This window comes from Gymnogyps californianus, chromosome 23 (assembly GCF_018139145.2).
Source record: "Gymnogyps californianus isolate 813 chromosome 23, ASM1813914v2, whole genome shotgun sequence".
Lineage (NCBI taxonomy): Eukaryota > Metazoa > Chordata > Aves > Accipitriformes > Cathartidae > Gymnogyps > Gymnogyps californianus.
The window spans coordinates 3,500,258-3,521,987 of NC_059493.1; the positions used below are offsets into that span (position 1 = coordinate 3,500,258).

A 21,730-nucleotide genomic window follows, 5' to 3' on the forward strand; every position below is an offset into this window, starting at 1 on the left:
GTGGGTTGCTTTCAGCATGCCGCTCGAAATAAGGCTGGAGGGCTCATGGATTTGGGGGACCCGGGGTCTTCCCCAGAACCGCGCATGTGGCTCGGTGATTTGTAGGTCTGCAGGCAGCCCGAGTGGCCGGTGCGAACCGTAAATCTCCTGCTAAATCCCAGGCAGCTGCGTGTGTTTAGGTTGGCCTTGTTCGGGGAAGGTAATGTCAATGCAGCCATTATGATTCAGCTGAGTCGTCCGTACCGACACGCTGTCCCTGCTGCTCGGGCTTCCACACCCCGGGAAACCCTATCAGCAATCCTGCCGACGTTACCGACGCCGCTCGGGGGCTTGACAACCCTGCCGCATCCGGATGGCCCCTGCTAATTTTGGTAATTAGTCCGTAGCCAGGTGGGGTGGAAGCTCGTGGCGTTGGCTGGAGCCTGCTCGCTCCGTGCACTAATGCTCCGAGAGCCGCGGGAACTTGTGAAGGAAAGCGTTTGATTTCCCCCAGGTACGCTTGGGACGCTGATTCGAGTGCCTCTAGAAATCTGGGGAGGAATAGCTTCTTCCGTGGCTGTGATTATTGTTTAAAGGTGGTGACATTGTTCGCGGTTATTAATAATTTAAACCTGAAGATAAAAGCTAATTTTGTTCAATGGGAAATGCCTACAATTAAGTAGGATGTAGAATTTTAACTATGTTTAACCTATATATTTACATCTCTAGAGCCCTGCAGAAGTGTTAACTATAATTATGTTTAGTCAGGAGAAATACAGTGTTTCCATTTGCCTCAGTTTTGTGCTTAAACTTGTACTTGGGTAACTTCGTGTTCATTATTAAAATCTCTAATTTTTGGAGTACGTCAAGAATTCCTTTTTAGTAGCCCAGTTCTAGCAGCAAACTGATGGCTGATGTTAACTGAGATCATTAATGTTCAGACTCGGTGCTCTCATGAGAGCACTTGGGGTGGTTATGCTGGAAATCTGAGTGATGAGCTAGGTCCGGTTATCTACGTTAGCCCAAAGACAGGCTTGAATTAACTGATGGATCCACAGCCTATGAAATACACATTATGCAGGCAGGTGGGCGCAATGCTTTGGGCTACTGCAGTGCTCCTGACGCACATAGGTTGGATGCTCAAGCTCAGGACTCGGGTGTGGTGGGTGCCTTCTCCCCGCGGGCCCCATGAAAACAAACCTGCAGAGCTTTTTGTTGCACAGAAGTGATCCTGCTTCATTCCACCTCCAGCAACTCACGCCTGCAAGGTGTGACGCCCTCTGGGAAGCAATGGCAGCGGTGAGCATAGCTGTGTGCTGCGAGGATCCTTTCCAAAGACACGTGAGCATGGCTGAAGGCAACCCAACTTACTGTGTTTGCAGTAGCGTCCATAAAACATTCTTTAAAAAACCAGGGTGTTGGTATTTAGACACCTGGCTGAGCCAGAGCAAATAATCTAGAGCCGTTTTCTATATGCGCGTATTATTCAAGTGTTGCACTGTTAGAAAGCTGGTGAATGAGGAGCAGCTAGGATCTGGTGCCCTCTTTTTGGCAGCCGTTGTGGGTTTGTCAGTAGTCAGTGACGTGCTTAATTCACGTACTGTTCAATAGCGCCTGTGCTATGTTTTATGAAGTACTGTTAGGTTTCTGCTTTTCTGTAGATGGGCAGACTGAGCCACCATCAGTGGGTTGATACTGAGGAATTGTGTGGTGATGGTAAAGCTGGGACCAGTGCTGAGACCGTGTAGCTAAAGGTGTCCTGTAAACAAGTGGGTTTTCCAAGTCTGTGCTTTGCTGTCGTTTCATAAGCATTTTGGCTTTTTCAGGCAGCTTTCTGCATATCTAGTTTGTTTTTTCCCGGCTGGAAGACATTTAAAGTTGGGGGGGGGAGGTGATGTAAGACCCCTGACGTGATGCTCTCTTACATATCAGCTGTCTGGTTCATGCTGTGAACCTCCCAGATACGTTGTAGATCATCTGTTTAATACCTAGCTGAGGTTTCTGGGAGTGAAGGAACGGCGAGGCCATCTGGGCACGCTTACCCCAGCAATATCTCATCCCACCTACATGTTCAGCTCTGGTGAAGTCACACTCGAACAGAAAACACCCGACGAGCTGCTCCCCTTCTCTCCGCACAGTGAACGCGTGCCTTTGTAGCATGGTGGAGATGCTGCTAGAGGCATGGAGTCCAGTCCCGTGGGATTTGTTCAGCGAGGCTCCCGGTGCCTTCAACAGAAGCCGTGCCTCTGGGGAGCCAAAAACCGGCGTCAGATCAATAGATGCCGTCTTCAGAGGCTTTGGAGAGCTTCCCCCGCGCTGCTGCCAAGTGGATAGGGTTCAGAGGGTGTGCTAGTTCATCTTGCTGGCTGAAGATGCTTTCAGTTTATGAAAAATGTGTAGCTTTCTTCCTACCTTGTTTTTAAGATAAACTACTACTCTTGAAATGCAGTTGGATGGTTGAGCATTGGGCTTTCTCCAGTTGCGGTAGGTTGGGAGCTGTAGAGAATTTTTATAACAGAGCACACACCGATACAAAAGTCAAAGTAGCTTTGTAATTGCATGCAAAGCAAAGGAAGGCTTAGGCAAATCTTAAATACAAGGGAAATTGTGGTTGTTGAGAAGAAGAAATATGTAGTACCATCACTGTCGTTGCTGTGTGTTTCATGTTTGTCTTCTGTAACGCTTCAGTTGGTTTGTCTTGTTTAGTGTTGCCATTTTGTAGCTAATATGGAATACTTGGGGGGGAAAAAGAGCTGCGAAAATGGCTAAAAATGGAGGTAAAGGCCAAGGTGCATGCTGTCAGACCTCGGGCGTGCCAGAGGAAAAGTGCAAATACCATCTGAGTCAAGATGCGGTAGGGGGATCTCTAAAAAGCAAGTTGTGTCATAATACAGCAACTTGTCTGGACAGAGCTCAAGAAAGTCTTGAGTGTAGATAGCCCTTAAAGCATGAACCCCGTAGGATCTTTCCGAATTACTTGGGAACCTGGTATTTTGGGGGTCTTTCTTGCAGGAAAGATGCGTCGCTATTTGTAAATGGGGTGTGCTAGGAAAAGGGGCAGGTTTCTGGCTGTGCTGAGACTGGGTGTTGCAGAATTGGTGCTGATTTTGCCACGTCATGTGGCACTTCATCCAAAAATGAATCGGAAGTCAAATGCAGTGCTAAGCGGCACTTCTGCAAACATCTTAGGGTAACGCAAGCTGCTCAGCGCTAGTATGCTTCATGTAGCCCTCATCTGCCCCAACCAGAGCCAGTGGTACCCTTTTTTTGTGTATGAAACTTCCCAGAGCCAGGTCTCTCTGTAGCCTGTAACAGAGATGCTCTGCTGCCATGCTAATTAACAGAATTGCACCACTGGTGGCAAAACCTAAACCCCAACGCTAGCCTTGAGTACTAAAACCTGTTTAGAAAACTGCGATAAGGCATCGGGGAAAGCAGATTGGGCTGTCTTTTTATTTATTTCCTCTGAGAATAACACCAGATGCTTCAGATCGGAGCTGGAGGTGGGACAGAGAGGAGGGAAGGTCGTGTCCCTCTGGAGCCCCCCGTGTTTAATATGGTTTTTCTCTTTCCCTGCTATCTGGATATCAGCCTGTGAAAGGTTAATCCCATTCCCCCCATTGAAGGCTGTGCCGGCTGCTTGGAGGGCCTGTTCTGTAGCAATTAGAACAAATGAGCCCCGATTAGCTAGGTACCATGCCGAAATAGTATTTTTCATTTAATAAAAGAAGGCAGAGTTGAGAGGAATTTGTCTCCTCTAGCTGTAATGTTTTTGATGCTTGTTTGGTTGCATGGGCAGAAGAAGGCAGGCTGTTCCTTAGGAAGTAGGGCAGGGTGCTGGCTTAAAATAGCAGTGAACGCTGGGCTGCTTGTGATGAAGGGAGCTATTTAGGTAAATCCTGGGGTCTCGGTGGGGGCAGAGCCGCCTGCTAATCTAAAGATACTCCTTGGAGACCTATATTTGTCCGGGATCCTTCCTGGCTTGCCTGGTTTTCCAGGTGTTCCCTGTTCGATCCCTTGCACTCCTCTGCAGATTGCGCTGGGATGGCTGGTGTGTTTACTAGACGTACAGTGCGTTAATGTCTTGGATGGTAATGGAATTAGACATCATTAAGCAGCAAGAGCGAGGAAACAGGCTACGTAAAGGCATCAGCATTATCCTATAATGCAAGACTTGGCTCTGAATGGCTCTTGGAGGCCAGTCTGCCGGGCTCGTGGTGCCGAAGAGGCATATGCCGATGACACTTGAGAGCCGGGTCAAGTGTATTGGGAAAACCCTTCAGGTCAGGGAGCTTGGTGTAGGGGCAGAGGGAGGGATGGGGAACAGCTCTGCACCCAGAGCATCACTGGTTAGGATGGCATGGACCAGAGGTGAGATGGAGGATGAGGAGTGGGTGCTCAAAAGCGGTAGGAAAAAGAAACCTCAGTGCAGCTTTTAAAGTTTTCGCTGGCAGGGAGGAGGAGCGTCAGGCTACCCGGGCTGCACTCTGACTTCAGACCTCCAGCCTCTGAAGCAAAACCTCGCTGCGGTCTCTAGCTGCAGCATCTCCAGCTATGAAGCCTTAACAGGATCTCGCTGTGTTTCCATTAGAAGCAGAGGTGGATGTGAGCGTGTTGAGTAATGCGACCTCCAGCTGGGAGCCTGGGTACGCCGCCGTGAGAGGGCTTGTGGGGTTTCTCTCTCCAGAAGTCTACATCAGTCTCCTGGGCATTCTGAGTGCTTCCCCCCCTTTAGTGAATACCTTTGCAATGGTGATGGCTGTAAGACGTGAGTTTAAAGCACTTTCCCTGCTCCGAGACGGATCTGGTGAGAGTGCACAAGGATCTCCACTGTGTAAGACAAGTGGTTCGGGTTGAATTTCAGGAAAACAGGGAGAAGTGGTGTCAACAGTGATCCCAGTAAGACTCTTCAGTTCCCTAGCCTGCTCTAGAAAATACTCCCTTTTATCAGTTGCTGAGGTGTAGCCAACATGGTAAAATGGCTTCTCAAACAGCAGTGAGAATATTATCCCAAAGGCGATGTCTCGGATATGTATCGCAAAGGTTTCCTGGAGTAAGACCCTGAACAGAAGCGCAGAGGGCTGGTTTTGCTGGTTCAGTGATAACTGGGGGCTCCTGTCACCGAGCTCCGTCCCTGGCACATGAAGATCTGTGAAGCTGCTCTGAAAGCATTGCTAGAACTTACTTAGCCCATTTATTGGGCTACTTACTCTTTGGTTTGCAAGAAAGCTGCTCTGGCTGATCTCTAGTGTGGCCACTGGGAAGATTTTAATTAGTTTGCAGCCCCCTTCAGACCGTCTGCACCTCTGTGTAGTTATAAGGTGATACGTGGGTATAAACATCGAACATTGGAGTAAGCGCGTTGCAAGAAATGTTTTAACCAGCGCTATTTTGATCCAGTGTGAATGCAGCTTGGGTTGAAGCATTAAGGTGTGAGATGGGAAGAGAAGAGAAACTGAGACCCCTATTGTGTGTGAATTGGTCTTTTTTTGCTGCAGTGGTGATTGCAAGTGCTCAAATTCTCGTTTTTCGGTGATGTGACCGCCTTTTGCTGGATGCAATGAAACAGTCCCTTCTCCGAGGGCCTGCAGGCTGGGCTCCGCGTGCTTCCACCACAGTGCTTGGGCTCCAGCGCGAGTGTTTCTGGGTGTTATTTTGTTCAGGTTTCCCATGTGGAGCAGCCGATTCCTGCCTACAACGTCGTCCTGAGCGAGATCTTGAAAGTACGCAATGTGCAAAATTGTGTCTGCTTAAAGTAGCTTTAAAATTGGAGCCAGCACCCCCTCCCCTGCCGGTGGTGGGGTCAGATTTACATTCGCTAGCAGGTGGGGGATTTGCCTTTGACACAAAGACCCCGCTGTTCTTGTATTAATGATCTATTAGTGGACGCGCTGGCAGCTTGCTAACCTTGTGAAACAGGTGGTGAATTTCCCTGCCTGCTGACATCTAGGAATCCCCTCCTGTCTCCTTTGGTGAGCTCACTTTTTTTGAGTAGCTGCAGCTGTTTGCTGTAGACCTCGGCCTTTTTCTTTTCCTTTTTTCTTTTTTTCGCTCAAGCTTAGTGGTGACCCACTGGAGTGAACTGAGAGACCATCCCACCGATGGACACGCTGAGAGGAAGACGCCAGGTTTGCTGTGGGTCGGTGTGCTGTGGAGTGATCATTTTGTAGGAATATGTATATTTTTAACTGCTGGAAAGTCTATAGAGCTTGAGGGTCTCAAAAGAGATTTTTTTCCAGGCTGGTATTGAGGGTTTATGTGCTCCCCTTGACAGTAGCTGGTGAGTTGGCACTCGATGTAAGGAGCCTGTGTCCCCGGCAGAGGACTTGGCTCTGGACAGATTGTCTCAATGACAATCCCAGGCAAATCCGCATCAGTGCTGGTCATTAAGAGACGAACCTCCACATAGCGATGAGGGCGCTGGAAACTTGACGGACCTTGCAAGCAAGTACGATTTTAATGTCTGCATCGCTCCCGAGGAGGCTGAGGAAATTCAGTGCCCACTGAGTGCATTTTTGAGACAGTCTCTGAGCTGCAGAGTGCTTTGGCAAGAGCAAGACTAACACTGCAGCGTGGATCTGGGTCTTGGCTGCGGCCGAAGTTCGGCTTCGTTTTTGGTGGCGGGGCAGGAACCCCGGCATGAAGAGCTATTTGACATGCGGAAAGCTTTGCGGACGGCTCTCCTGGCTGAGAGCTGGGCGGCTGATGTGCAGTGACAGTCTTAAGTCGCCCCTGTTCTAATTAAATACTCCCGGTTTTAATCTCACCCAGCTCCTTGAGGAGCGCGGAGAGGGAGCAGAGTGCCAGCTCCACCTCGTGGGTCAGCAGCCCGGCAAGGGGCCATCGTAGCTGCCTCTGGGCTTGCCTACCGTGGCAAACCTTGGCACACAGCTCTGTTGGTGAACCCTCCTTGAGTAGCCACGGTTTACTTTGGCAAAGGCACCTTTTTTTTTTCCTAGCTTGATAACACTATTTACTGTCCGTGCTAGATGTTTTGCCAGCAGAACAGTTTAAGGATAATTACCTTCTATCCCGATTAAAGTTTTTAGGAGTCTGTGAGCACAGTTCAGGTAGCTATAAGGTTTCAGAAGCTGTATGGCTTGTGAAATGCACAGATGGACTTTGATTTCAGTAGCTTTTATGGCTTTCTAGCCTCTTGGCTCTGCACTTAGTATTTCTGCTGGTCTGTGGGAACTTTAAGTGTGGCCTGGGTTGTGCTCGTTTGGCACACGTTATGTTTGTATTTGCGTTTTGATGGACAGGACTGTCGCTTGCTTTTTTTGGAATTAAATGCACCTGGCTTCTGCACAGACTGTGTGTGCCAGATTCTAGTAACCGAAAGTCAACGTGGCCTCAAAATTTGGGTGTTACTCTTTGAATGAAAGGTACTTGATAAGGTAAAGACAGATTTGCTGATGGGGACGGTTCAGTTGATTAGTCTTTCTCAGTTTCGCTTGACTCTAGTATCGTGATGACTGTGTCTCTCCCCCTTCGAAGAAATCATTCAGCTTGATAGACTTCGATGTACAATACAGATATTTTTAGGGTTATTGTGAGGAGATATTCTGGTTGTCCTACAAAAAGGAATCTGGCTCAAGGTAAGGATCAGAGCAAGCTCTCTGAACCAGTTGCGCACTGGGAGGCCAGCTTCGGCTCCAGCAGCACAGCTCTGACTAGTTTCAGATAAAACTGGGGCGTTATGAACTGCATTTAATGCTCCTCTATATTTGAAGGCGCTGCCATTCAGTAGGAATTTAGATTTGCAGAATGGATGAGAGAGATAGCCGAAGTCTTGTGTGCCAGATACTCTCTGTTAACGGGGATGGGGTGTGTGATGGTTTTGGTTGGTGCTCAGCGCAGGAGCTGTGTGCAGGGCTGGGTCCTTCTGCAGTTCTTCCAGGGATGAGAAACAAAACTCTTTTTTTTCCTCCATTTGTGAGTCTTTGGAGCCTCTGAAATCTGGGGTTTCTTACTGATAGCAAGAAAAATGCTGCCCTCACAAGATTAGAAAGAACATGCAAAAGTTTGGAGGAGGGCAGACAGAAATGGCAATCGTAATCGTTTCTGGCTCTAGCTGCATTTATGCAAGGAAGGTGTTTGCTTTACTTGGTGGCTCTTCTGAGATATTAATGTTGATGTTGGCACAATCCGGTGGTAAGGGGAGAAGTTACTTATTTTCTCAGGTGGTAGGAGGCTATATATTGCTCCACTTCACGATCACTTTGTTTCCACGTAGGTTCTGTAGCTGGAGAGAGCAGTACTTCTCCGACATAGCAGGGTCAGGGCGCCTGTGCTAGCACTGCTTCAGACTGAAAAATGACACAGGTTATTTGTCAGGGCTTGGTCCAGGCTTTGAAAAATTGGTATCAAGCATACATCTGTTTTTGCAGACTCTCATGTAAACTTGCCCTGAGGTACCCCAGGGGAGACAAAATGTCATGCATAGGGATTGCATAGGGATATGCATAATGTCATGCATAGGAATAAACCAGCATAGGGATTCTTAAAGCAGAGACATCTTGGCATTTTATGACCAGAAATTTGTATGGTTCATAATTTCAAGAAAATAAAGATTATTCCGTGGAAAATTGGGTAATTGCTAATAAATATTAGGACTAACAGCAAGTTTGAATTTGACAAGCTTACTCTAGCTGCTGAGGTTCAACCCATCCTTGCTTTTGGTCTGGAGCCCCTAATAGAGCAGCACTGAAGCAGGTTGGCTAGAGCGTTGCTGTAGGTAACGATGGCATCCATCACTTGCCTTCAAGGTTTTGTTCCTCGTTAATGACGGTGAAAGCTCTGCACGATCCTGAAACTTAAGCTTTCTGCAAGCACAAAATGGCATTGCTGTTGCCTTTCGTTGCTGAACTTCTCCACATTATTGCCTCTTAGCTGGCTCCGTTTGAGCCCTGGACTCAACTTTGAACAGATGAATGTAGGTTAGGTGTGAATGGGAGTAGAAATATCTGATAAAAATAACATTGGGCTATTCGGAAATTGGGAAAAAAACCCAAACCCTGACCTGCTGCTCATGCTATGCACAGCTCAACACAGGAGGCAGCTTTCTCTCCGCCTTTCAAAGGGGGTACGGACAGCTCCCATGCAGACTTTTTCCCTGTGAACGTTTCTACCTTTGACAGCCGAGTCCGGCTTCCTCAGCGGCCAGATCTCCGTTGTGGCAGATGGACATCTGTCATCCCCAGTCGTCAAACCCTTAGCTGAACGTCAGTCAAATATTTCAGATGCCTTCCAGCACAGGTGGAGAGGGTGCAGTAATTGGAAGCCCTTAGTACCTTGCGTCGTATGTCTGAGCATAAGAAAAGACAGCTTTTACTTGTGCTTAGTTTTGTCTGAGCTGTACTGCCTGCTTCAGAATGCCCAAAATGTACTTTTTTTTTCCTCCCCAAAGTGCATCTGTAACCATTTGTTCAACTATCTATCTGTAATATCATTCATTTGATGAGGAGCAAGCAGGGAAGGGGGCTGTTGCATTCAATGCCCTTCAGATTCATTCCCAGATGGGTGTCAGAAGTTGCAGAGAAATCTCTCTCAAGTTTGTTACCGAGCATGTTTAATCCTGGGTGATTTTTTGGACTCGAAGCCCCACACACCCCGGTGTGAGCGGACACCTCCTTTTCGTTAGAGACCCAACTGCTCAGGGAACAAACTGAGTTTTGCTGTAGCTGCTGCTTCAGGCAAATAGCACTTGCTCCTTTTTCAGTAATGAATCTTGCTTTGTTGCTTTGGACAGTCATCCAAGGGACTCTCAGATATATAAACAATAATTTGAGGATCACTTTGTTTTCTCTTCCATGGTACTGGCTCTTTCTGGAGGTGTGGATCGGTCAGCCCTGCTCTGTCTGCTGTTACTGCCTCCAGTCCTAGGAGGAGAAGATCTTTGCTTTGTTTTCAACCGCTCTCTTATGAAGATGCATGATAGATTACGTGGTCCGACCCAATCCATGCTGGAAGAGCCGTGATGAAGCTTAATAGGGGCATAGCTTAAGTACGGATGTAGAAATGCAACACATGCTTTTCTCCTGGAGGAATATAGTCTTTTTGCACCGAGGGGCAAGTGAATGGGCTATGATGCTCTGGTTTTGTAGAGTTGGTGGTAGAGAAGCAGCTTTTTGTCAAATTCTCCTGTCCTTAACTATCTGTGTCCTCTCAGAGTGCTGCGAATACCCACTTGCTACTGGACTGGCAAATAAAATCTGTGTTAATTTTGCAACAAATGGAGTCTTGCACCGTAGTCTCGCAGAGATATCCCTATCCTCTTAATTTTACGAAGTCCCTTGAGCACAGCTGACCTTTTAATCCATTTTACACCTCAAAAGTTCACTTGCATTTGTGTCCTTTTGTTTGCGGTTTGGCGTGCGGCATATGTCCTGTTGGTAGAGTGGGAATTGTAGTCTTTTCTCAGGAGCAATCTCCAGAGTGTGTTTTATAAGTCCCAGACCTAAAGATTTCACTATTTAAACTAGGCTGGGTGTAACACAAGGTTTTGCATACAAAGGGAAGATGGCACGAAGATCACAGCATTTGCTGCTCGCAATGTTGTGAATGTTTTATCCGTCATTTTCGTTAATTATTGTCTGTGGGCAGTGCACGGAAGGAGCTGGCTCTGAGGATGAGCTTAGCACACTGTATCTTTGCACTGCTCGGGCTCTCTGTGACTAGCCACCGCATTTTTTTGTGAGATAAGGAGTTATTTCCCCATTTTGCAGATAGGAGCAGGAAGCGGGCAAGACTCTTCCACCCTTCTCAGTGCCCTGGGGGTGTGAGATTTCAGGTCAGCTTTTGCTCTGAGGTCGGTGCCAGCGCTGCCCCTGCTGTCTGTGAGCCCAGGCTGGCTGCAGGAGGAGCCCCCTTCCTCCGCACCCTCCTGCTGTGCTGGTCACTCCAACAGAATTGAGCATTAATAAGGATAAAACTCAGATCTTTAAAAAAGTGGATATTTGTGCATCAGATAACCGCTTGCACTGAGTTGACTAAAGCCCTTACACAAGTTATGCTGGCTAACAGGATTACTTGCTTTGACAACACTAATTACTTAAGCACTCATCCTTAAGTACAAGGGGCATCGCTGGGTTTTGGTTTTCCCAGCGCTCGGGCTCCAGTGCATGCTTCTCCTGACTCTCTGGTGTGCGGAGGATTTTTTCACGCAGCCCCCACGAAGCTTTTGAAGTGCTCGACAGCTCTGGGTGCGCCGCGGCACGAGTGTCTGGTCCAGCGCTGCACACCCGGCTCGGGGAATTGAGAAGTCTTTTTTGGGGTGGGTTAGCAGGAAGCATAGCAAGTAGAAGACAGGCGATGTGGAGTAATCCCTTGCCTAGCGTGAGGTCTTTGCTGTTGTGTGTGCACCCCCAGGATGGTGCTGGTCTCTCTGGCATCTCTGGAGCAGGTTTTTCTCCCTGCACTCCATGCTGGCTGCAGCTTGGCTGGCAGACAGGCACAGCAGAGGAGAAGCCGGTTCCGTATCGTGCCCAGCTCCTTGTGGGAGTGGAGCCGTGCAAAGCCAGCAAGGGAACTTACATAAAAGTTCTTGGCTGCTCACATCGGCGTAGCCTCATATTTTATCTTGCATAACTCCGCTCGCTAGGGCTACCAAGAAAAGGCAAAGCAGACCATGCCAGGAGCTTTTCATGGATCTCTTCTGAATTGTGTGACGGGCAGTACTGCTCTTCTGGTCGCATGCCATCTCCGTTAAGCTTTCTGTCCCAACTTCTGTGGGCTTTTTACTTTGTTAGGGTGGCTCCGGAGTCGGTGGCCGTGTTTGAAGGCCTGGGACAACGGGGAATAGTTTGCTGAACGGTTCCTATTTCTCTGTTGTCTTCCTTATAAATCGTTTGACCTTCAAGCACGCTCTCGCTTCCTTTGGAGTCAGATGGCAGATGCTAGGACAACTGCCCAGTTTGTAGAAGTACTTACAAATCGTTTTTCACTCACTTAATGGCAGGGAGTCCCAAAGCCTCCCTTGCCCCTCGCTCCGAGTCCCGTGCCCACGTTTCCACCCAGCTCCTTTTGGCCTCCCTTGTTCCAGCTGAACCTATTTGTGTCAGACCTGCAGCTTCCCTCTGCCTCCTCCTGCAAACGCTGCCATCCTTACACAGATCCAGAGAGTGCGGGGAGGGGGGGGAAATATGCAAAATTCTGCAAAATGTCAAGTTTTTCATCAGTAACCAGAGGGGTCTTTTTTTTTTTTTTTTTTTTGGTCTTTTGGCTGTAGAGATGAGCTATATTATGCAGTAAAAAAATGTTGTCCAGCCTGTGTTGGTATAAGCAGGGGTCTTGCTTAAAGCTCTTTAATTGGCGGCTCTGTGGGGAAAGCGCTGCGTGTGCCCTGGACCGTTCAAGGCACGCAGGGCACTTAGCGAGTACCCAGCAGAGCAAAACTTCCAAAGCGACCGATGAAAGAGGGCCACCTTATTGCAGACACCGGCTCCCCTTTCATTATATCCGCTCTTGTTCTCCTCTGTCCTACATTTCACGTTATTTGAAAATTGATGTTCAGCTGCAAAGAATCTCTTGTGCTGCCTCTCTGCTTTTTCTCTCTGCCCCCTGGGTTTCCAAGCTAAATACCTGCTCTATTTGCATTTAAAAGAGATGGGTTGCATTACTGTTAGTCACTGTATTATTTGACCAGCACTATCGCTGCGCCTGTTAAATTCAACATAGTTTGGCATATGGGATGTCTTTACTGGGTGATGGGTAAGGACATCAACTTCATTTGCATATCAGATATTTTTCTTCTCTAGCTGGATTACAGTTAAGTGCAAATCTGTCTTTCACCACATGACATGATCACATCAGAAGCGGGAGATGTGGAAGCAATGGTACATTATCTAGTGAGTGGGTTCTGTTACACGCGGGCTGTGTTGGAGGTACTGCTTACTCAGAAGCAGGCTGGCACCGAAATCATTAAAATGGCTGTAAAAAGCCTGTTTGCCTTCCAGATTTTGGGGTAGTCTGGGGGATGCCCAGCAAAGATCAGGCGGTCTGTCCGGCTGCCCAAGGTCTTACGGACAGCAGTGCCTCCAAGACCTTTTGCAGAGGTGTGTGATGTCCTTAAGGCCGAGAGGGTGAGCGGCAACTCCCTGCGATACCCACACCGGGGTAAGAGGCTTTTGCTGGGGCTGTGCATGCCGCTGTGCATGCCACGTGAGCATACAGCACCCCGGGGAGCACCCCAAAGCAAAACCCATCCCAGCATCTCGTCCTCATCCATATACTGCAGGATCGCTCCTTTGGCAGGGCTTGGTCGTAATCGTTTTGGTCCTGCTGTGACCTGGGGGTGTTGAAGGGGCTGAACCCAGAGGGCTGAGGAGATGCTGGTTATTCGAGATGTTTTGAGAAGGAAATGGATGCCGGGACCTGAGACGATCTCTGCGCTGCATCGCTGCGATAAGATGCAAATTGCTCTGTGGTGCGCGGGAGCTGCCGGCAGCTGGGCCACGGGTTTGGGGCTGTTTGACAGGATTTTACTTACAGTTTTTCTCTTTTTCCCAAACATCCAGGCCTCCTTCCTGGAATTTATTTTAAATCAAGACACTGTATAGCCTTTAAATATTATGCAGGGGTCATGTGTTCTCCGTCTTTTTCTTTTTTAAATTAGCCAGGCCCAGGAGAAGGTAGATGAGGAAGTCAGATGGTTCTCACTTGTAACTATTATTTTTGTTTCATATGCTTCCTTTCTGCTAGAGGTCACCTTCTTGCACATAATACAATTGCCTAGCATGAAAATAATAATAATGGCTTTTGATGGGGTGTTTTTCTATCTAGACTTAAAAAACAGGGAATGTGTTGCAAATAGATGAGGCCTTAACTTGCCTTCAATGTTGGATTCCATCAAGATTTACCAATTACTAAGCTTGGGGTTAAGCTTTTTGAAGTGGCCCATACTGAGAGGTGCGAGGCTGTTGCCTGGTAAAGGCAGCTTCTGCTTTGCGAGTATGTGCGGTTTCCTGATAAGCGAGAATTTTACATATTGGTCCTCCTGCCTTAATTGCTGGTCCCTGGGAAGCGGTGTGTTTTTCTCCTGCTTTTGCTGATATTTGCATGCGGTCCTGTTTTAGTGCAACATTACGATGACAGCTATCCCCACCGAATTAGGAGACGGCTTTGGTGCCCGCGTTTTCTGCGGATGCATATGGCATTTAGTCTGCATACGGTGGCTTTTTAAACATGCTGAGGGGTGTATTCAGTTGCTCTGGCAGCATAGCTTTTCTTCTTTCGGTATTTGAGAGCATAATTTCAGTGAAAGTATGTTTCTGCGTGTATGCTCGGCTTGAGGCTTGGAACGAAAGCCTCCTGCTGAAAAGACTGTAATTCTTTTCCCCCCGAAAAGAGACGTGTTGCTAACTTCTTCACTTCCATTTCCAGCTGTCCCATTTCCTCCCACGCAGCGGCTCACTCTGAAGGAGGTGTTCGAGGATGGGAAGCCTAGGCTTGACGTCTTGAAGAGCCACTTGGTAAAGGAAGGGCGCCTGGAAGAGGATGCGGCGCTGAAGATCATCAACGATGGGGCTGCCATCCTTAGGCACGAGAAGACAATGATTGAAGTGGAGGCTCCGATCACAGGTCAGAGACCTTTCTGCGGCTGGAGTCCTAAATAAGGGCCATCTAGGAAGCGCAGGCTGCTCCAAGTAGCAGGTTTTTTGCTGTGTTCCTTCCATCAGCAAGGTTTTTAAATTGCCTGAACTCTCAGAAGAGAGGATTTTGCTGGTGTAGATCGAGTACATCTTTGGAGAAGCTGGATGTAAAGCAGGGGTGGCTTGGGTCAGAGCACAGCCGTGCTATGCTCCTTGTTGCTGTCATGACCTTTCTTTTCTTCGCATGTAATTCTGTCCCTCTTTTTGTGCTGTTCTTCCTCCCCTAGTGTGCGGTGACATTCATGGGCAGTTTTTTGACCTGATGAAGTTATTTGAAGTTGGAGGATCACCCAATAACACCCGCTACCTCTTCCTGGGAGACTACGTGGACAGAGGCTACTTCAGTATAGAGGTGACAAATAAAGTTGAGCCTGGGGGTGCTAGTACTAAACTAACCGAAAGTGTTGAACTAAGCTAGCAAATACAGATCTCTTATGCTGGATTTTACACTCCCAGTCGAGTTTTGCGTGGAGTGAAAATCATGTAGGTAACTCACAGTATGATTTTGGCAGAAAAGTGATGTCCAAATGTCATGATTTTGAATTGGATCCTCAGCCAGTGACAGAGTTAAACAGCAGCGGTGGGGTTAATGACTAAATTCTGGCTTCTGAACTCGAGTTTTAATATCACTTGTAGCTGTCAGTCAGGGGAACAAGAGGGAGAGTTGATTGTATGTTGCAGGCAACAGGATCCTACCAGGCAGTGGGAAGCAAATGTTTAAAAACTTGCAGGATTCAGCTTAGCAGGGAAAAGAAAGCGCTACACCACTGAGTCACTGCTTCCCTACCGTCCCCCTGAAAGCATCAACCTTGCAATGCCAGAGACAGGGTCAGGAGAAAGGAGCAATAAATCACCTGGGCTGTTGTACATCTCGCTGCGACCCACGAGCTTAGTGCCGACGCATTTAATTGTGTATCTAGCCATGCTGTGCCCGTGTGACAATCTGCCTTGTCACAATAACGCTGTCACCTTACAGACATCAGCTGAACATCTGGCATCGTGTTAGGATTTTGCAGCTCTGTGGGATGCCACCAACCAAGTATTGGGTAACACTGCAAGTTGTTGGCCTTAAAGGGCAAACTAATCGATGGGTCCCCGTGGCTGCTGCTGGCTCACTGAAGGCCTGTGAGTGACGGAGCAGGCAGGATGGGAGAGCTATTAGCAAATGCCGCAAACCCCAAGGGATTGCAGCCTTCTGGTTTCGCAGAGGCAGAGCCGAGTGGAAAAGGAGTGCTTATTCTAGTTGGAGGCAACGTAACGGGGGGTGTTTGGGGAAATGGGGGCATGAAAGGTGGCAAAACTGGCCTGGAATAACAGAGTAAGTGGCTTCTCTTCAAAGAGGGAGGATGCATATCACAGTGCAGGAATAGCTGAGCTGTTGGGTCTGCAGAGGAATCTTTCTCGGTTAAATTTTGGGGAGGAACTCTCACAGACAGCAATGAAGGCAGTTAATGCGAGCGCTTCTTTGAAGGATTCTGCAGAGGATTTAGGAGGGTACTGCCGACAGCTTGTGCTTTGGCAGCGCTCTGGCTTAATTCCCGCCTTGCGCTTTCTGTGTTCCTAAATACTGACGGTGAGCCAAGGTGTGATGATGAGCAGTTTCCGGGGTAGCGGGGACGGATGCTCGAAAGGTGGGGTTGTGGCTGTTGGGATTTCTGGTGGTGCTGGCAGGAGGAGCCCCGTAACCCCTGGGGAGGAAGGGGAAGAACAGGCATCTGACCGCTTGTTTAAATGGCTTGGCTTGCGCAAATTGGGTTTGCAATTTAAGTGTATTTACCTGGAAAAGAGATTATATTCTAGCACAGCAACTCTTTCTGAGGTAAGATGTGGATTTTTTTTGGCGTTAACCAAGAAACCTTCAAACGAGCGTTGTCGTGCCCTATGTCTACGCACGAATTTTACAGATCCTGGGTGGTGGAGTGCTTCTCCCACTCTTTGCTCTTACCCCGCAATTGATCTGACACGGAGATTTTACTCCCAGATCTGCAGAAGTGAGTGCCGGACTTGGGGATCGGTGCCCTCGTCTCTCCATGCTGTGATAGTATGGAAGAATTCCAGGGGGATGGGTGATGAGTCCGCCTTGGAGAACTGAGACGGTGGGAAAGAGGCATTTTGGGTTTTTTTGAGGAAGAAGGTCTGAAAATTATAGGTAAACCTCATCAGGTCGCTGTTGTGGCCTGCCACTCCAACCCAGGGCCTGTGCAAGGCAGCCTGGTGTTTTTAGGCTCAAAAGCCTTGGGGCAGTCAGTCTTTGTAAGGTCTGAGCCGAAAGTTCTTATTTCATGCTGCTCTTGACCCTCCTCCTTCCCCTTTCCCCCCCCGTGTCTGCAGAGGGAAAGCCACCAAGCGCTCCGTTACCCCACAGAGCTAGCATTGATCTTTCACGAATCAGGGTGGGCTTTGATTAGTACATGCGGGGGCTGATCCAAATGTCACTGATAAAGCAAAATCTAGAAGGCTTGATTCCCTTGTTCCTATTGATGTGTGCCTCTTCTTTCCACCTACTGCAAAGTGCAGCCGATGTGTTTTAAGAGATTCCCACCTGGGTGTGCAGAAGCTGGTTTCTATAGCGAAAGAAGAGGTTTGCTGCTGGCGTTGGAGGATCGCTCCAAGCAAAGAGTTAACGGCGCCAAATGGGTGTCTTTGCATTCTATGGTTTTTTTTAAAGACTTATATAAAATGCAAAGCTGTAGCAGCTGGCCTCTGAAGTGCAGAGATGGCTGATCTGTGAACGTTTTGGGTTTGGATCGCTTTATCCGAGAGGCTCAGGTGATGGAAAGGCATCCAGGTTTCCCTGTGCTTTCACCACTGGGAAGGTGGAGAGAGCCAGCATCATCAGGTTTTCATGAGTCACCACACAAACTTGTGCATCCATGTGCTGGGTGGGGATATTATCGAGTGCCTGCCCAGAGCAGCTGATAATCATGACCTTTTAACTGAATGAAATAGGAGGTAATTGTATAATTGCATCCTGATGCAGGCAATCAGGAAACAAGATGCAAAACTGGGGGCCAAGGAGGTGTTAAGGCAAACCCTGTTGCTTGTTAGCAGCCTAAATAACCCTTGCAAGCTTTCCCTATTGCTGCGAGTATTTGGTTGTCAAGGTAAAAGGAGCAGTTTGTGGCTCAGACAAAACCTTTAAAAACCCCGAAAGCCTCTGTTCATCAGCTCAGCTGGATGTCTTCAACAAATTATTTCTGGGCCTCTGGCTTAGGGAAGTTCTCATTTAGAAACGTTCATTCCCAGTAAGTATAATGAGGCTGTGAAGCGTGGTTTGGGTTTTTTTGTTTTGGGTTTGGTGTTTTTTTTTTTTTTCCCCCAAAAGAAAAGAGTTGTGGGGGGAGAGGGGAGGGGAGCAACCGTGTGAAAGCTGCGACGGCTGATGTCTAGTGGAAGAGGACTCTGCAAAGCGTTTGCTTTCTGTCCGTGCCACAAAGCCTGCTGTGACAGCGAGACTAACTGGCCACGGACTCCAACGTTGTAGTGAAGGGGCTGACAGGCAGCACGGAAATTGGGCTGAACACCTCCATTTGGAGATGCTGATGAGACAGCGTCCTCTCATCAGTCTGCAAGTGGGAAAGGTGCTTCCTTCAAAGTGCTTTAAGGTTTTAGTTACATCTCCTAGCTCTTACGCAAGAGAGGTCTGTGCCATGTTAGTCAATGAGGGACCATCCTGGTCCATGAAGCCAGAACTGCTGGAATACAATGAATAGAATTGTTTTATTAAATTATAAAGTGAAACAATTATTATGACCAAAAATAGAATCTATGGAAAGAGTAGATTTATCAGTAAAAATGGCGTGATAATGGCATACACCTTTGTCAGACTAGTTTTTCAAATCCAATTACAATGGTACACGTGATTGCTGTCTAATTATGGAATTGTATGTACAGTAATCTTCCATGATTGAATGCACTGTTTTATCCAGAGTAATATTAAAGAGATCCAGTCAATGTTGTAAGGCATGAGCGAAGGTAGATTCGTGGGCCAAATGCGGGACCGGGATGCAGGAGTTTTGCCGTGCTGTTTCTTCTGTGCCTACTCTGGGAAGAGCTGGCAGGCTCGATGTTTAGAACTTCCTCGTAACTGCTGGGTTTTGTACATGGTACGAGAGATGACGGTGTGGCTTGTTGCGGGCAGGTTTGGCAGCAGCCCCTCTTGGATTTGTGTTGGGTTGCAGGTAGCAATTCCTCTTGCAGTTCCCCCACCGTGACCTGCTGAGCTTTCCGCTCGCGAATGAAAGGGGGGGAATCAAATGGGGGCACAGGCCAGAACGCTTCGCTTTGGGCTTCACACTGATAGGCAGAATAAGGAGAGAAGTAGATTATTTAAGCCTAGTAAGTCGTAATTGTCTCAAGTTGCTACTAGGCTATTGTAAACAGGCAGTAATCAATTCCTGGGCACGGTGCCTTGAAAGTCTGGGAAAGGGATCTGTACAAAACACCAGGAAGCATCTGAGGCACGCAAGTGTAGAAACCTCACTTGTTCCTCATTCCAGCCCCTCCGGAGCTCGCGAGAGCTGTTGAATGTCCTTTACTCATCGTTACCCCACTAGTACCTGGCAGCCCCCACGTCCTTGTGAAATAGCTGCACACCACGGGGAACTGCAGCGATACCGGAGACGTTTGCTCGCGACGTCTGTGGTTTGCTTGCTGTATGTCCAGGAAGAATTGTGGTGCCGAGGGACTCTGTTCGCTTCCATTTCACTTTAAAACGCTTTGAATGTGTTTTTGAATATCTCTTATGCAAGTTGCTGACCTTCTATACATCCCAAATCCTCCTCTTTATTGATGGTATGTCTCTACTTTCTGGCTTTGCTTTGAACCAGTGATGCCAGGGCTTTTTCCAGTCCTCAGCAAGTTGTTTGGTTCATTTATAGTGACTGTCACTTTTCAGTTCTCATGCTAGCCCAGAAAAGTGACATTTAGGTTGCAAACACAGGAGGTTAAAGCTTTAAATCACAGAATAATTGTAAATTATTTTGTTGGGAACAGTTACAGGAATCTGTTAACAGGAACATCCTCCTGTTAACAGATGCAATAAAACATTATTTTTGCTAGCCTTAACCACGGCTTAAATTACCTGCCACTGGCCCTGTTTCTGTTCAATTTTCAAATTCAGAATTTACTATCCAGTCTTTTTCTGTGGGGTGAATTCCGAGTTAGACACAGACGGGCGCTTTACAGCTGCTTGGGGTTTTAGGGATCCCTGCATGTAGCTGCAGTGACTAATGTAGAGCTTGCCTTGCAGATTCAGTGTTTAAATACCATATCTAAGGTGTCTGTACTGGAAACTAACCTGAAACTGGTTTATTTTGGTTCTGGAGGCTGTTTCCGTGCCACAGCAGCTGGTTCCCAGAGATCTGTGCACCAGATCAGCAATCTTTTTAAGTGTAAAACTGTTGACAGACTTCATGGTTCGCGTTCTCAAAGTGTGTGCCGTTTCTGTAGCATGTCAGCCTAAAGGGTAAGCTCTTATTAGAGACTTTAATCCAGATCTTCAGGCTTGCTGTCATTATGGGTTGTCCTTCCAGCACTCAAAATCAACAAGGGAAACGTGATAACATTTCCCCATGCTAGATGCCGGCTGATTTAGCTGTCAGCTTGACAACGTATAGCACAGAAGGGTAAGCACGCTTGCTTTCCCACCCTTCCCTTCTTCACGTAGGCTTTTTGGAAAGCCACCACAAAATATTTCTGGGACTCTGGTAAAAATGATTGTTTCAGTTTGACTTTGGTCTGTGCCTCATCAAAGATGATCTTTTTACAGGTGTTGCTGCTCAGATAGGGGATGTGGAAAGCCCTCTTCAAAGCCAGAAGGCTTTACTAAGCTTGTTTTTTGGCTAGGCTTTTCCTGTTTTGAACTTGAACTTCACATGACTGTAGCGTAAGCAGAAAAACGGAGGGGGGGAAAGTCAGTGGGGAAGATCAAGTTTAATTTTTCTAGTGTTTAGTGCACTTGATAAAATGTCTAGCAAGACGGCTGTCTGCTCTACTTGATGGTCTCTGGTTTCGATTGCAGTGGGACATCTGGAGCGCACATCTCGCTGCGCAGCTGGTTTTGCTTTGCTGCTCTGAAAATGGGTGCTTTTTGCTTTGGTTTCTGCTGGAAGAAAAAACTGCCCCCACCCAGCCCAGAGCCGGTTTCAGTTGAATGCGATCTCATTTGTCACTTCTCCAACTCAGGCCTAATATAGAGAAATGCTCAGTGTGGCTTTCCCCCACTGGTGAAGTTGGCCAAGATAAGATCTACTGCCGATTATGGAGCTGGGTTTCTATCAGGGTTCCACTTTGAATTCAGCTTGTTGGGTGTCTTCCCAGAAACACTTAGTAAAGTCTACGGATGATTAGTGCCCTATAAAAGGTTTTTATTACATGCCATCTCCTCCTTCCCTTTCTTGCAGTGCGTGCTGTATTTATGGAGTTTAAAGATAAATCATCCCAAAACGTTGTTCCTCCTTCGAGGGAACCATGAGTGCAGGCACCTCACAGAATACTTCACCTTTAAGCAGGAATGTAAGTATCAGCAGTGTAAGGAGGATTTAAATATATTAATGTGTTGTGACCAGGTGTAGGTCTTAATTTTTGTACCTGCTGTGAGTGGTATTGGATAGCTCTGGAGCTGTAAAAACCTGTCGTCTTTTTTTCCTGCGTACATAGCTCTTCTGTTTCAGCTCCTGCTAAAAAAAAAACCAACTAAACAAATATATAAGTCCTGTAAAGTACTGAGCGCATGTTGATGTGGTCTTCTGGTTACAAAGAATGAGTGTGGATGGAAGAAATGCGAACACATCTTCCCTGTCTCGCTGATGAGCCAGTTGCACGCACCCCCCCTCCCTGACTTTCAGGCCCAGCAACATATAATTACTGCCAAATGACTTTCAGCTCCAGATTGTGCAGCTGGGATCAGTGATTACAGTTGGAAGCAAATAAAGGATTTGTTCCTCAGTGTTTGCACTAGGGAGAATCATTACCTTTAAGATCATTTTAGTTGAGTTAAAGATAGTTTCGTGCAGCATTTACATATTTTTTAAACCAACGATGATGAAAGGTCAGGGAATGACCCCTCTCCCCAGAGGACGACAGTCATTCCTCCAAGC

General features: G+C 47.5%; 1 protein-coding gene across 1 annotated transcript in view; it reads left to right on the plus strand.

The window, feature by feature from the left end:
- Window positions 1-352: 352 nt before the first annotated feature.
- PPP3CC (protein phosphatase 3 catalytic subunit gamma) overlaps window positions 353-21,730 on the plus strand; it is a 32,743-nt gene continuing 11,365 nt past the window's right edge. Inside the window, exons 1-4 of the mRNA XM_050910156.1 lie at window positions 353-371; window positions 14,362-14,559; window positions 14,858-14,982; window positions 21,035-21,146. Of these exons, the coding sequence (XP_050766113.1) occupies window positions 353-371; window positions 14,362-14,559; window positions 14,858-14,982; window positions 21,035-21,146 (454 nt within the window). The remainder of the gene's footprint in view (window positions 372-14,361; window positions 14,560-14,857; window positions 14,983-21,034; window positions 21,147-21,730) is intronic.